The sequence below is a fragment of the Aedes aegypti genome, unplaced genomic scaffold (assembly GCF_002204515.2).
Source record: "Aedes aegypti strain LVP_AGWG unplaced genomic scaffold, AaegL5.0 Primary Assembly AGWG_AaegL5_hic_scaff_1526_PBJ_arrow, whole genome shotgun sequence".
NCBI classification, from domain to species: domain Eukaryota; kingdom Metazoa; phylum Arthropoda; class Insecta; order Diptera; family Culicidae; genus Aedes; species Aedes aegypti.
In genome coordinates, this window is record NW_018734973.1 from 1 (window position 1) to 15,624 (window position 15,624).

Here is a 15,624-nt window from a genome sequence, read left to right on the forward strand (position 1 = left end):
TGAACCGTTTTCATTTCCCAAATACGTGAAGGTTGGTGGAAGAGCACAGCTTACTTGCTCGGTATCGTCCGGTGATATCCCGATTTACTTCAGCTGGAAGAAAGACGGAATAATTATTTCACCCAGTTTACAAGTGACTGAGATAAAGGATGAATTTTTTACTCTGTTGATATTGAAAGAAATTTCCGCTAAGCACAGTGGAAAGTACACGTGTTTTGCACTCAACGCTGCAGCTCAAGTAAACTACACTGCCGAGCTTCTGGTGCAAGTCCCACCAACTTGGAAACGAGAACCAAACGACTTATCTGTAGTCCTAGGTAATACTATTTCAGTACCTTGTGAAGCAGATGGTTTCCCACAGCCTCGCATAACCTGGTTGAAAGGACAAGGCAAGATGTCTGAACAGTTTCATTCAATACCGTCAAAGAACAACACTCTCAGTGTCAACTATGCGACACCCTCGGATGCTGGTAAGTTTTTTTTTCTCTAGATTAAAAAAAATCTTATCGTTTCATTATCTTTTAGGGTACTACATGTGCGAGGCATCCAATGGAGTTGGATCTGACCTTTCAAAAATCATCCATCTGGATGTCCATGTTGCAGCTCATTTCGACATACCATCCAAGAAATGTCTTTCGCGACGAGGAGATACTGTTACACTGGAATTGCTTAGCTCTAGGGACGAACCTATTGATGTTGTTGGTCACACCATGGGACTCTCGGATAGATTTCAACACATATAGTATGGTAAAACACAATGTGGCTAGCTGTGCAACTGAATTAAAATCATTATGATTTAAAACACCTTAGAGAAGGCGGCGAGGAGAGGGTGGTGGTAATATTTCACATCGAGTGCAATTTTTTGAATGTTTATCGTACCTCGTGGTACCGATTCCGGTGGATAGGTCAATTTTATTTTCTTCTAAAACTGGCAAATTTTGGTGTCCAACAAATCATTCTAAGGACATTGGCCACTTAAAGGGACAGTTTTCAGTGACTTCGCTAATGAACCAGTTTTTTACAAAATGGGAAAATTCCGAGCTTCGACAATATTGTTAGTTTCTGGTGGTCTTACCCTTCAAATTAGTTCACTTGATCAGGTTTGAGTTGGTTTTTAAATATGATGATGAAGTTTGACATTAAAGTTGTCAGATTAGAAGAAAAATTAAAATTGAACCTATCTCGCATCGGCTCTAAGAATCGAAAAATTATCCATAAACATTGGCGTAAATACGGGGGTCATAGCCAATCCCTGGAAAAGTTTAAGCCCCCCTAGAAAATTAAAACTCCCATAACAATATTGTACAATATAGTTCATACATAATTGGATCAAGACATATGCAGTAAAACTAAAGCTGATTCCAAAAGGTATTCAAGAAAAGAAGAAGAAAGGTTACGATTACAGCTGCTTCCTACCATGCTTAAAAAGTTCAGCCTGGAGCTGGGCTTTCTCCCAGTAATCATACTTTTTCTTCAAACTCTACGATAACTCTTCTATTATCGGGGGCTCTAAATGCAGTTTTTAGTCACTGCCACAAACGTCACCGTTCGGCTAAGGAAGGCTCCCAAAGCTTTAATTTATTTTATTCAATTATTTTTATCTCATCTGTAGAGCCTTTTAATCACTGCTTCCATTATTTAGGAATATTGTGGTATCAACCCATATTTTATTTGGTGCTCATCAAATATCCTTTCACAATTGAGATGTGATAGACATTGGTTGATGTGTCACACTGTCCCAACTGGACACAACTCGTTTTATAAAGTCTAGTACCCTATTAGGACTACCTTGCCAAATTTCCAAGGGCTCTAATAACCCTTTTCCAAATGTTAACATTCTCTGATTAAGCAATGCTCCGCAGTTGCAGAGTAAATAGTCAGCAGTTTCGTTTTTAGCTTGACAAAGCGACATTCAGAGGATTGGATTCTTCCTATCTTTTGAAGATGATACCTACTTGGGCAGTAGTTATGGGACACAATTTAGATTCTCGCTCCAGTCCACTTTTTGGATTGCATTTAGGCCCATAACAACTGTGCAAAATTTCAGCTCGATCAGTGGAAACTATATTCTAGCGCCAGCCCTTCAAAGTTTGTATGGGATTTACTATGGGGAAAACTTACTTTTGCAAAGAAAAATCGCCAGAGGTCGCCCATTGTCCTCTATAAAAAAAACTTTTGAAACAAACATTTGGCTTGTATTCAGCTTGAAACACAGTGCGACAGCGCCCCATAGCGATTACCTTGCTGATACCAGGACCGAAAACTCCAGCTCCGGTATTGTCGCCCATCTTTGACCCGTCGGTATAAATTACAATAGAACCTAGACGTAAACTTGGCCCACCAGAATCCCAAATATAGCGGCTTGGTTTAACCACTTTAAAAGGGAACATCATAGTTGGTCTTCGTTGTCATCCAATTTCTATTGTTTTCATATCGGAATTCAAATTGAATTCCTTGATGATCTTCATGTGATCAATCAAATCACTATCTAGTATTTTATTATAACGAATAAACTGCAAGGCATTTTTTGCATCTTGCAGTTTAATGCAAAGGCAGTATAATAAGAGGGTATCCAAGGCAACCGATGGTTTACTTTTCATTGCCCCTGTCATTGTTCTACAAGCAAGTCTTATAACTTAGCCAGCTTCTTCTGAGCGGTTACCTCATTTGTCTTGGGCCATCATACCAGCGAAGCATAAGTAAATTTTTGGTCGGACTATTGTTGAATAAATCCAGTTTACCATATTAGGTCGCAGTCCCCAAGTTTTTCCTAGGCTTTAATGCAGACCCATAGGACATTAGTACCCTTACGTATGACCTTGCTCAGATGAGAGTTCCAGTTCAACTTTTTATCCAAAGTAACCCCAAGATGTTTAACTTCTTCCGAAAATTAAATTTGAACTCCATTCAAAGAAGGCTGTGTAAACTTTACCTTTTTCCTTCCGGTAAAAGGCACGATAATAGTTTTTGAAGGGTTAACGTTCAACCTCTCTTTTCTACACCATTTGAGAGTAATGTTTAACGCAGTTTGCAACCGATCGGAAATTGTGTTATCAAAACTTTCCACGAACCAAGATGGCCACATCATCGGCATATCCAATTACCTCAAAACCTTGATCTTTTAGATTTCTAAGGAGTTCGTCTACTACAAGAGACCACAGTAAGGGCGATAACATTCCTCCTTGAGGAAATCCCTTAGTAGATCTTATAGATATTTGCGCACCTCCTAGATTAGTAGAAATTTTTCCGATCCTTGAGCATAGTCATAACCCATTCGATAACACTTTTATCCAAGCCCCTTGCTTCCAAGCTGAAGCTCTATGACTGTAAGATGTATTATCGAATGCTTCTTCAATATCGAGAAAAGCAACCACGGCTATTTCTTTGGCTTCAACAGATTTCTCGATTTTATTTACCAGCAATTGCAGCGCCGTAATGGTAGATTTACCTGATTGATACCCAAATTGATATTTACAAACCCATTAACCTGAGTTGATGAAGTCATCAATTATTTTTTGCATTGTCTTCAAAAGAACAGAGGAAGGCTTATAAGCCTATAGGTCTAAAGGCTTTGCGAGTTGTTTCCGTTTATTCAATTTAAACCTCATGAAATTGAATGAAGTGTACTATTTCAAAAAGAAAAAAAACTCAAATAATATGTCAACTATGTAACTAATTTAACTTCTTGCAACATGTGTAATGATGTTTTTAGTTATATATTGAATTGTTTGTTCGAAATAAGGTGAAAGCGATTTAACTTTAATAGAACAGTTAGAGAAATGCAGCTTAGGCAAATTAATTAGAACTAAAAACGATAACTGGTCACCGCTACAGGAATTTCCCAATGCAATCAGTGGTATCATACCATAGTATAAAAATAGTTATTTTTATGTTTTTTTTTTTTAATTCTAGGTACAGCATTGTACAGATGAAAGTAGAAAACGGAGTTCGATCACAATTATCCATAAGTCAAACGGAACGGTATGATTCTGGGAAATATGTGTGTGCAGCAGACAATTCTTATGGTTCCAGTGAACATGTTATACATCTCGCGGTACAGGAACGACCCGATGCACCATCGGATTTAGAAGTACTAGAAGTGGGAAGCAGAAGAATTAGATTGTCCTGGAAACGACCGTACGATGGAATGTCGCCAGTGCTCAGCTATCTCGTTCAGTATCAACCTTTACGTATGGTTAAGGATTATCTAGGATCAAAACTGGATACATCATGGGAAAATCCATCGGTAGTTAACATAACATTGTCAAAAGTTAATGAGGTCCAAAAGTAAGTATTTATATGACATGATACAAAAGAATAGCTTTTTTTAAAGTTATCACTTTCCAATAATGGAAGATTCAAATATGACGTCCATGATTCTAAACCCCCTCATTCTTCTGTCTTGCTTTTTCCAATATCTAATACATGCTCTGTCACATTTTCGTAAAACCAACCTCCCTCCCCAAAATGATGGACGTCATTTTTGAATTATCTCCAAGACTGATACAGATATTAATTATATTTTATGTCCAACATCACTTGGGAGGTACGAGGGAATTATTTATTATAGGCAAGAACAAAAAAATTAAAAGCAAAGGCGTTGTAGTTTTCCTATGGAAAAAAGTGATGACAAATAACGTTTTTCTTCGCACCATTTTCGTGGCATTACGTCCTCGCTGGGACAAAGCCTGCTTCTCAGCTAGATGTTCAATGAGCACTTCCACAGTTATTAACTGAGAGCTTTTTTGCTAAAGTTGCCATTTTTTGCATTCATATATCTTGTGGCAGGTACGATGATACTTTTTGCCCAGGGAAGTCAAGGATATTTCCATTAAGGAAAGATCCTGGACAAATCGGGGATCGATCCCAGATGCCTTCAGTATGGCTTTGCTTTATAGCCGCAAAGTCTATCCACCATGCTAAGGAAGGCCCCTACCAAATTCTTATGGGAGATAACATTGCGGTGTTTCATCAAACGCGGTTGTATTGACTGGTCCGCTGAATATGATACACCGCGCGGCTGTTGTAATGTTTCTAAAAACGCGCATTTGCCCGAAATTCCACGCGGCGAATGTTCTTGGAAAGAAACAACCGCGTTTGATGAAACACCGCAATGTTAAATATCTCCCATAAGAATGAGGTGAAAAAAGAGCAAAACCGAGGTTGTTCCTTTCCTCCAGGGAACGCCGCGTGTCATTTTGAGCAAATGCGCTAAAACCTTTCCGGGAACATTCGCCGCGTGGAATTTTGGGCAAATGCGCGTTTTTGGAAACTTTACAACATCATGTAGCGGACCAGTCTGATGTTCCGTCATGCTTCGTTAACCAAGCGACAAGGGTAGTTTTTCGTTTTCCACATTTGAATCACAGTCGGAAAACATTCCTTTCGAAAAGTAGTACGATGCGACTAAATGCCTCGGTGGCACTAACCGCACGGCTACGAAGCCCACGTTTAAGCTGAAAACTTAATCGATTGGGCACTAGCTGGTGTTGACCAATCGATTAAGTTTTCAGCTCAAACGGGTGTTCGGTTCTCCAGATTTGTGCTCTTGAAAATTTGAAGCTTGGCTTCGATTCTTCACCTTAAAGACTTTTCACTAAAGTTCTTGAATAGTGACTGCAGTTTTTTTTTTGCATTGAGGAGCGTATCGCTGCAACATATTTTTGAGGTTTCGATTTTCTCTATATACCGTGTTTATGATACTGATAGCTGGAAGACAAAACTCACTGTATTTTGAAGACAAAACTTGCGGTATTCTTGGACTAAATTCCGATTTTTTTTTATCTAGGATGCATAATTGCGATATCTTCTAAATACCTTCTCCATGTATAAAAGTTATCGAAAAAATATGTTTAGTGTTAGTCAAGGTCCGGGATTCGAAGCGTCCGGGCAATTCAAATTAACACGGTACATTTGAAAACTGTCAACCTTTTTTTTAAATTCCTTTTCACTGCATTTTCGTCCTTTTTGACATCGAAGTAGGCTACAATCAGAGGCTGTATGTCCTCAGCTGTAAACGATTACATAGAAGACTCGATTTTGTCAGCCCCTTTTCAACACGTTTTTCGGCTGTAATTCAAAGTGTGATCAAATTATCAATGTTATTTCTTTCCCAAATTATCAATATTCATTGTACCTTCAACATAACTACTATTTTGAGAAAATTCTTTCATGAAACGGTCAGAATAAAAAGTTTTTCGCTAAAAGGGGCTGACAAAATCGGGTCATTTTAGATCAAAACAGCGAGAAAACTCATAAACATGTTAAGCTAAGTATGCGGTTTAGGTCAAGAATAGTACTGCGTACTGCGATCAGAAAAATGTGATTTTCTGGACCATTTCTGGGGAGAAATTTTCTACGCATCGAGATAGGCGATTCCTTTTCTTATCAGTAGCGAACCAGCCTTTAAGCGAAGTATGCACCTCAACAGAAAAGTAATTGCCTATCTCGATGCGTGGAAAATTTCTTGCAAGAAATGGTCAAGAAAAGCATTTTTCTTTGATCACAGTACGCAGTTGAAAAGAAATGTTATTTCGAATGGAGCTTCCTGTTGAAAATTTCTTGACCATTTCTTCCCGCAGAAATTTTTACTTTTCTTGAGCGGAACAGCATACTTAGCTTTAACCTGGAGACAATTTTTATTTAAAATAAAGTTGTTCGGGATCCCTCGGAGGATTTTTTCGAGGAACATTTAAAATGATTGCCAAAACCCTTCATTTTCGAACGGTGGAGGATTTGGCGATGCCTATTTTTGTGATAAACATTAGCCGTATACACGCCGGATAATATAAACGACTATCTCCAAAACGAAAGGACAATGTTTTTTTTATTGGAAATGTTTTATCATAGTTTATAATTCAATGGTTATAAACAGGAAATTTAATCTTTAAAACTAGGTATAGCAGAACTTCAAAGATCGATCACAACTCTTAATAATTAAGCTATTTTCAGATAAAAGCTCAAGAATTGCATAAAAGATAACGGACTATATTTAGTTAAATAACCAAATTTCATTTCTCTTCGACAGTGTTGAAAGCAGTACGCGAGATGAGGCGTATGTTATAGGACTCCATCCAGCAACACAGTATTTGATGAGAATGCTTGCGATCAATGAGATCGAAAGTTCATCCTTTACCAATCCCTTAGTGGTAAAAACACACGAAGAAGCGCCAGCAGAACCACCTAGTAATTTGAAAATAAAACCCGGGGGAAAAGGTGAACTGATTGTGACGTGGAATATCCCTAACAAAAACTCGTGGAACGGTGAACTCTTAGGTTACATTATAAGTTGTGTCGAGGAGAAGCAAAATATCAACTACATAGAGAACACCAATGTAACGAATTTAACATTTACTGCAAATGGTTGGGCAACTACAAAAATGTCGATCGCCAATTTGAAGAAATTTACAAGATATGCCGTGAAGATACGAACATACAATACAATGTCAGCTGGACCATGGAGTCCAATTACTTATGGCACTACAATGGAAGATATCCCAGAAGCCCCTCCACAAAACGTTACCTGTCAAAGTCTTTCTTCTCAGAGTATTAAAATTGTCTGGCAGGAGCCTCCCCTTCAATATCACAACGGTGTTTTACAAGGGTATAAAGTTTTGTTCCGGCCACTAGCCAATAACAGTAAGCAGCTATATTCGTTTTCATGAAAAAAAAAAAAAAAAGAAATCTATATAAAACTATATTTTCAGATGAATTTATACTCCCATATGATATCAAAAGGACATCTAATTTAGAAACATACCTACAGGCTCTCTTAAAGGCAACAAACTATTCCATTCAGGTTCTTAGTTTCACATTGTCAGGGGACGGAATGGCAAGCAGTCCTGTGTATTGTTCTACCGAGGAAGACGGTAATGCTCTTATTTTTTCTAATCAAAAATCCTACTAATCGTTATAATTTCAGTGCCAAATTCACCGGCTGGTATCAAAGCTCTTACATTGACTGCTGATTCTATTTTAGTATCGTGGCTAAAACCCGTTCATTCCAATGGAATTATTTCGCATTACACAATTTTTAGTAAAGAAAATGGTAAAATTGGACCAGCAAAAAGTAAGTAGTTTTTTTTATTTGTTCATAAGGTCGGAACAAATTTGAAATTTTTTTTCTCATCTGGCCCCTCCAATTTGGTGAAAAGCAGGAAGGAGAAAATAAATAAAATGTCTCAATTTCAGTGTAATTTGAAGTGACCAGACGTCTCGCATTTAGCGGGATATTACCTACCGCATTATGATGATTTGTCCCGCGCTGAAATGTATCACGCAATTCCACTCAAATCATTGAAATGTTCTCATTCCTAGAACATTTTTCGAGTTATTGACGTCTATTTTGCATTTCTTTGAAAATTGTATTATTTTAATTCACTTTCAATTTAATATAGTTACTCTACATCATACAACTAGGCTAAATGCTCTAATAGTGGAGGTATTAAGCACTGCACTATTCAACTTAATTTAATCGCTCAAAATTCAAGAAGTGCAAAGTAAAGTGAATGTACATAGAGTGGCTATTCAGATATGATAAACGAGCTTCCGTTATTTTCTGGCGAATTTTAATTCCTCAACCCGTTACTTTTGTCTCTATCATTGGTACAGACACCCTATTGCTGTTAAAAAAGGAAATAAAGACCATTTACTAAATGAGAAAAATGATTTCAGTGAAAAATTATACCTCTACTATTGATAAACTGTTCCTGCGGTATCTTTTTAAGATGATTATAAAACGAGGCCATGCTTTGTGTTTTCAAGTGCACAAGACTGGAGAATCTGATAACCGTTCGCATTGAAAATCAATCAAATTGCTTGCTTGCTGGTATGTGACCAATGAGATACATTTTCAACGCAGATCGCAGTTTAGTTCTCAAGACTTATGCTCTTGAAAATTCGAGTTGTGGCTTCGTTGTATAATCACCTTCATGAGTTCCTACAGTTGCGTATCCGCTGTTTTCTTATGGAATCCTCCGTTATAGTAACACATTATCGCAACTATTGGTGCAAGTGTGAAAAGTTTAAGCAGTTTTAGTGCTATTTCATCAATTTAGAAGCGATTTAAACGATGTTTTTTACTATTTCGTGTATTGACAAGCCAATATATCGATTGGTAGTGTCGGTTCTATGGCTAATCCAATAAAATCAATATAAATGGCACTACCGCAATTATAGGAACACCCACAACCAATGAATCACTTTCCCTACTTATAACGTTTGTAATGAAATTTTACAAGTTCAAATTATGAAGATGTTGGCTGCGCAACATTTTTAGTAGACTAAATATTTATTGGTTTTAGAATTAAACATAAAAAACTGTAATATCTAACGATGTTCAATCAACGAAAAACATTCAAGTGGAAGAATTTTATAAATTGTATGATATCCGATACTTCGAACAATTGCATATTGGAGTCCCACCAATATTCTTATTTCACTGTTATAAAATTCTGTGAGAATTCCGTTCAGGATCGTGTAAAAATTCTTCCAAGGACTCTGCAGAAAACTTTTCCATGCTTAGAAGCAAGCTCTGTTCCAGTATAACACCAGAAAGAAAAAGATTTTCGCTCTGAAAAGTAAAAAGTTAAAAAAATTATAAAGTTATTAAACCTAATTTAACGTTATTTTCTTTTCCTAGGTTACATTGCACGTATAGAAGAGACAAGTCCATTGTTGCATGAAGTACGAGGATTATTAGAAAATCGCAAGTATGACTTCTGGGTCACAGCATCCACTTCAAAAGGAGAAGGTGAAGCAACTACTGTAATATCACAAACGACCAGCACTAGAGCACCGGCAAAAATAGCATCTTTTTCGCAAACAATCAAAGCTGTCGTTAGATCTACAATATTTTTGGAGTGTATCGCAGTGGGAAATCCTACGCCAAGAACACGTTGGATCACGAACGATCAACCAGTAACTTTCAGTCCCTATTATGCTATTTCACAAGGATATTTAAAAATTCATAGCGTTGAGCCAAATCTCTCCGGAAATTATACCTGCTCAGCGAAGAATTTATTTGGTGAGGATGATATATCGTATACGCTGATAGTATTGCAGACGCCGAACATAACACTATTGTCCAAACAGTATGCATCTCATGATAGCATTGGTATCATGTGGGAAACTGCAAATGATAGTGGAACGCCTATACAAGGCTATAATCTGTTCTATAGGCCAACTAATGGAAATTGGATCAGTATTCCAATATCCTCAGACCAAAATGCGTATGTTCTGAACGGTTTAAAATGTGGTTCGCAATACATTTTTAAAATTAATGCACATAACAAAGTTGGCATAGGACCTTCAACTGAAGAACTCATTGTTTGGACGAAAGGCAAAGGTAAGACTTTTGGATACATGTAGTTACATTACATTGCAATGATTATAAGATAATATTTTCGTGACAATAATTATCTATGCCAATGCATTAGCATTGATAATTATTGTCACGAAAAGATAATCTTCTAATCATTGTCTTACATAAAAGGGCTTGTGGTTATAATCCGCTGAAAACATTTTAGCCCCTCTAGAAAATTGAAACATATATTTGAAATACCAAAATTTGTATTTCATATCATTTTCACTAATTTGTTTATATAATGTTTCATTATCTACAATCGATGTTAACACTTTTTGGATTAAATTCATGTTCTCTCGCAAAATGGATTACCTGATTTACTCATGTCTACAGTTAATCAGCAGAAGTATATCTTTTAATTTTCTAGGAAGAAAGGCATATGACTTCAAGTTTCACGAAAATGAAAGCTTTAATCCCAAAAATATTCGGTAGGCTTATATTTTTAGAAAATAGTTTTCAATCTCGAGAAATAATTCCATAGCTGCAATTCACAATACAAGTATTTTCCGTGTTGCCTTCTAACGATTTTTTGGACAATAACACTAGCGTTGTGCGTTACCATGTAGTTGAGTAAATAAAAAAAATAAAGTGTTGTGGTAAGTTGTACGCCTACTAAATATACTAAAATGAAAGTTTATTAGATTTTTACCTATTAAAATGGTTTTATTTCTGTTGATCATCTGAGAACATGACGGGTAGTTCATTGATATCTCGAGTTTAGGCGCAAATTATTAGCCTAATGAACATTAATAATAGCCATGTTATACTTGAATGCCCTAAACTTTTGATCAGAGTAAAATATCTGCATAACATGTACAGTTAACATTATTTTCAGCACCACAAATACCTCAGGAGAATGATTTGATAGCAACGAATTCAACTTGTCTGTATTTAAAACTCAGTTCTTGGCATAATGGCGGATGTCCAATATCACATTTTTCTATCGAGTATCGTCGACTACACACACCTTTCTGGACAACGGTTTCTTCTGATATATCAGGAGTAGAACGGGGCAATAAAAGTATCTCATTCTGCGATTTTGTGCCTGGTACATGGTACGAACTAAAGATAACTTCCAATAATGATGCCGGAGAAACAACTGTGCAGTTCAATTTTGCAACAACTACTCTTACGGGAGACAAAATACCACCGTTCGAGTATCCAACTATTGAGATTGATAGTACAGCAGATACATCCAATATGCATGATGATTTCCAATGGATTCAAACAAGCGTTGCAGTTGTAACTTTAGGGTCAATAGCAGTTGCAGGGTAAGTACTCTCATTAGTTACATATGAATATGTTGAAAAAGGCCTTCCTTAGTATTGTCACATATTGTGTAACGTCTGCGACTATGGAACAAAGCCATGCTGGAACGGCCTTCGTTCGATTCCCGGATGGTGCATGATTTTTCTGCCAAACTACAATGCCTATAGCCAAGATGCTTATTGCTGAATCGTGTTGTTTTTTTTAGATTCATTTTAACTCGTTATAAAAGGATTTACTGCTTTTCGAATACGAGAAACAGCATCAGTGAATTATCCAGTAACACAAATCAAAAGGACGAATGCGAATATGCACGTAATCAACAGGTTTATAGTTCATCCCCAGTAAAAATTATAGACAAGGAAGACAGTTCCGAAATGTACGAAATATCACCATATGCCACATTCAACGACAACAACGAACGTATTTTAAAAACGAGATCACGCGACAGAACACCATCGTCAATGGATTATTCACTGCATTTTCGTACATTTGGACATCCTGAAAATGAGCTCAATGCAACTGCATATCCTCTATTAGAGTGCACAGGATTTGGAAATGCCAAAGAGAAAACAAGCTGGCATAAGAAAACGCATAGTGCAGGTTAGTAAAATACTAAATAAATTGAATCTTCCATTGTAAGTTCAATAATAAAATGAAAGTGCATGATGGTGCTGGCTATCAAGCCCAACATGTTATTAATTAAAATAAAAAGTGTTAAAATTAGCTTTGGGATTTGCAGTTAAAAATTGATGTTCGATTTAGTGAGCTCTTTTCATGCTTTTATTTATATTTAACACATTTTGAAATACAGTCGCCTCTCCACATCTCGATATCGAAGGGACCATCGAGATAGGGAGAGATCGAGACAAAGAACATTAATTTAGTGAACACTAGATTGAAAATCACTCCGTTACTAGGAAAATAATAAACAAACAAACTTCATTTCAAGTTTTTAAATTTTTCTGAAACACTTAAATCTGGTCTAGTAACCTTTGATAGTGTTCATATCGACATATGGAGAGAAAATTGGGAACGAAAAATAAATAGGAACACAGCGAGATATGGAGATATAGAGATAAGGAGGATATCGAGATGTGGAGAGGGAAATCGTATGCAGAATGAAGGGACCGAAGCAATCATCGGCATAGGGAGAGATATCGAGATGTAGAACATCGAGATGTGGAGAGTTGACTGTACATATTTATCATAAACAATGACAGGAGTGTTGCTTTCATGTATTTATTCACAAAACATAAATGGTTTGTCACTATAAGTATCGACATGTTGCTCGTTTTCATATCAACCTAAGAGACATAACTTGCCGTTTGAACATTTTTAATGGTTTGTCACTAAAAGTACTAGGTATATAGCTTACGTTGGCTTTAGAGACTGATCGGTAACTTGTTTGAACTGAGGTTGCAAGAGTCACATCACCTACTAAGGTGAATCCAGATCATATAGCTTTTAAACCGTCCCCACTAAAACAAACTCCTTCCTGTGGCAACCATGGAGATGCAGAGGTTTTCTCGGTCTTTAGTACCAATGGATGTCACACTCATAATCCTTCCTTTTCCCGCTGACCGTAAGAACGTGGCCGACGCCGTTATTGACTTTAAAATGACTGAAATTCTTAAAAGCGTACATTGAAGAAGGAAAGCTACTCCCAAGCTACATCTACATCTGTTGACTACTTGTACTCTGAGACGAGACTCGCGGAGACGGTCTTCTTTTTCTGTGATTGCTGATTTTTTTTTTTCTCATTCCACTCTCCGTTTATATCAATCATGCGCAAGCCGTACAAACTCTCACATGAAAATCCCAGCAAAAAAAATATTGCGTTTGCATCACACCGAAGAATAAGCGTACCAGACATTATGAATAAAATTAATAAAAAGTCTTGTATTTAGATTTACCAGCATCTTTGTAAAATTGAATTTCTACCCTCTTTTCCGAAAATTCCCACCAAGGGTTTGTGATCTGTATAAACAATGAAAATGTTGACCATAAAGCAATGGATTACCTGCTTTGATTTTGTCCACAGTTTGATCAGCAGGAGGTTTCTCGTTTCATTTTGTATGGGGAAGGGCATCTAATGTCAATTTCTCGTAAATGAAAGCGTTTATCGGAAAAATATTTGGTAGGCGTGATAGTCATTAGGATCACGTACAACCGTACCAAAATATTTTTTCGAAAATAGTTCCCAATTTTAAGAAAATAATTCGTTAGATGCCTTTCGCCATACAAATATTTTTCGCGTTACCTTTTAAGCGATTTTTCGGTGCATAGACACTAGCGCATATGCGTTACTATGTGGTGAGTAGCGAATGAGGGCATGCATAGATGTAGATGAAAAAACCGAATTTAGTAACTTTACCATTTAATTCCACTAGAGTTTGTATCCTTTGACAGATACGCGTATTTCGACCTCAACTGTAAGGCCGTCTTCAGTGTCGTGTACTAGACTCGACACTGAAGACGGCCTACAGTTGAGGTCGAAATACGCGTATCTGTCAAGGATACAAACTCTAGTGGAATTTAAATGGTAAAGTACTAAATTCGGTTTTTTCATCTACTTATAGGTATTCCACTAAACAGCTCGAAGATTTATTATCATGCATAGATGCCCTTCCCATACAGAATAAAATGAAACCTTAGTTGGACGTGCAACGGATTTATAATGCAATGCATATTGAGTAATGGGTTACATGCATGCCCTGATTCGCTTCTCGCCACACCGTAACGCACATGCGCTAGTGTCTATGCACGAAAAATCGCTAAAAGGTAACGCAAAAAATATTTGTATGGCGAAATGGATCTAACGAATTATTTCTCAAAATTAGTGAACTATTTTCGACAAAATATTTGGTACCGGTTGTGCCGTAATGATGGATGGCTATCACACCTACCAAATATTTTTTCGATTACAGCTTCCACTAACAAGATATATTTGAAGTTAGATGCCTTTCACCATACAAATGAAATGAGAAAACTCCTGCTGATCAACTGTGGGCAAGAGCAAAGCAGGTAATCCATTTCCATTGTATACAACATAAGGCCATCCACAAGTACTTCTGAAATATCCTAGAGAAGGACACTATGGAAGGACGTCAATCCGATGGATTGCAAATCCATATCATGCGACACATCAATCTTTAAAGATTTTTTACTAGGAATGTAATAATTTCTTGCAACCATTGGGTCATTTACAAGTACTTTACGGGATGCTCTGGTGCCGATAATAGCATACCTTATCATATGACCCATTATTCTTCATGCAACATTTCCATTTTAAATGCAATATTCAAACAAAATGCAAAAACCGATAATTGTTGCCCTGGATTAGGGTATCTTGAAATGCATCGAGCCATCTTTTTTTCAGATTGCAGCATCCTACCTTCTTGGATAATAATTAGGCGTATCCTTCTTGTATTTTTTTTTCTGTAATTTCCACTACTAATTTCATTCATTACTTTTTACAGGAGATTCTTCAATAAACCTACCCAGTAGCTTCTGGATATAAGCACACGAGATATGAAGAAAAAGTATCACTCTAGGTCGGGAACAAAACACCAGCTCCTAGCAATTTGTCAGAATCTGATAGTAATAGCCCAGTCAACGAATTTTCAAGAGCGCCTACATTCAGAATGCCGGAAAAATCACCACGTTTCCAGAGTAATTTATGAGAATAAATAATGCAATAATAACACATAACAGTATTATTTTTATCCGAAATGATTGCTATAATAACACATACATAACAGTACACTGAAATGAACGATGAAGGTTGAAGTAATAAGAACAATAATTTACTATTCCAATGATGGTTGACTGATTATTAATGCTTTTTATGTGCATCGATAACTTTTATTGTCGAAGTGGTACCATTGTAAATTGAGGGCACAAACCTATTTGCAATTCAATACGAAATTAGTAGGGGCCCAGATAGCCGTAGCGGTAAACGCGCAGCTATTCAGCAAGACCAAGCTGAGGGT

At 36.8% G+C, this 15,624-nt stretch overlaps 1 protein-coding gene across 1 annotated transcript; it reads left to right on the forward strand.

Moving 5' to 3' along the window:
* Nucleotides 1–4: 4 nt before the first annotated feature.
* Nucleotides 5–15,152, forward strand: LOC110680516 (Down syndrome cell adhesion molecule-like protein Dscam2; the record flags this gene model as incomplete). Its single annotated transcript, XM_021856311.1, has 10 exons — nucleotides 5–470; nucleotides 526–702; nucleotides 3,882–4,287; nucleotides 7,028–7,638; nucleotides 7,707–7,868; nucleotides 7,922–8,068; nucleotides 9,641–10,345; nucleotides 11,199–11,634; nucleotides 11,838–12,232; nucleotides 15,112–15,152. Coding segments are annotated over 10 exons (3,546 nt in total), but the record flags the coding sequence as incomplete, so codon positions are not given.
* Nucleotides 15,153–15,624: the final 472 nt, after the last annotated feature.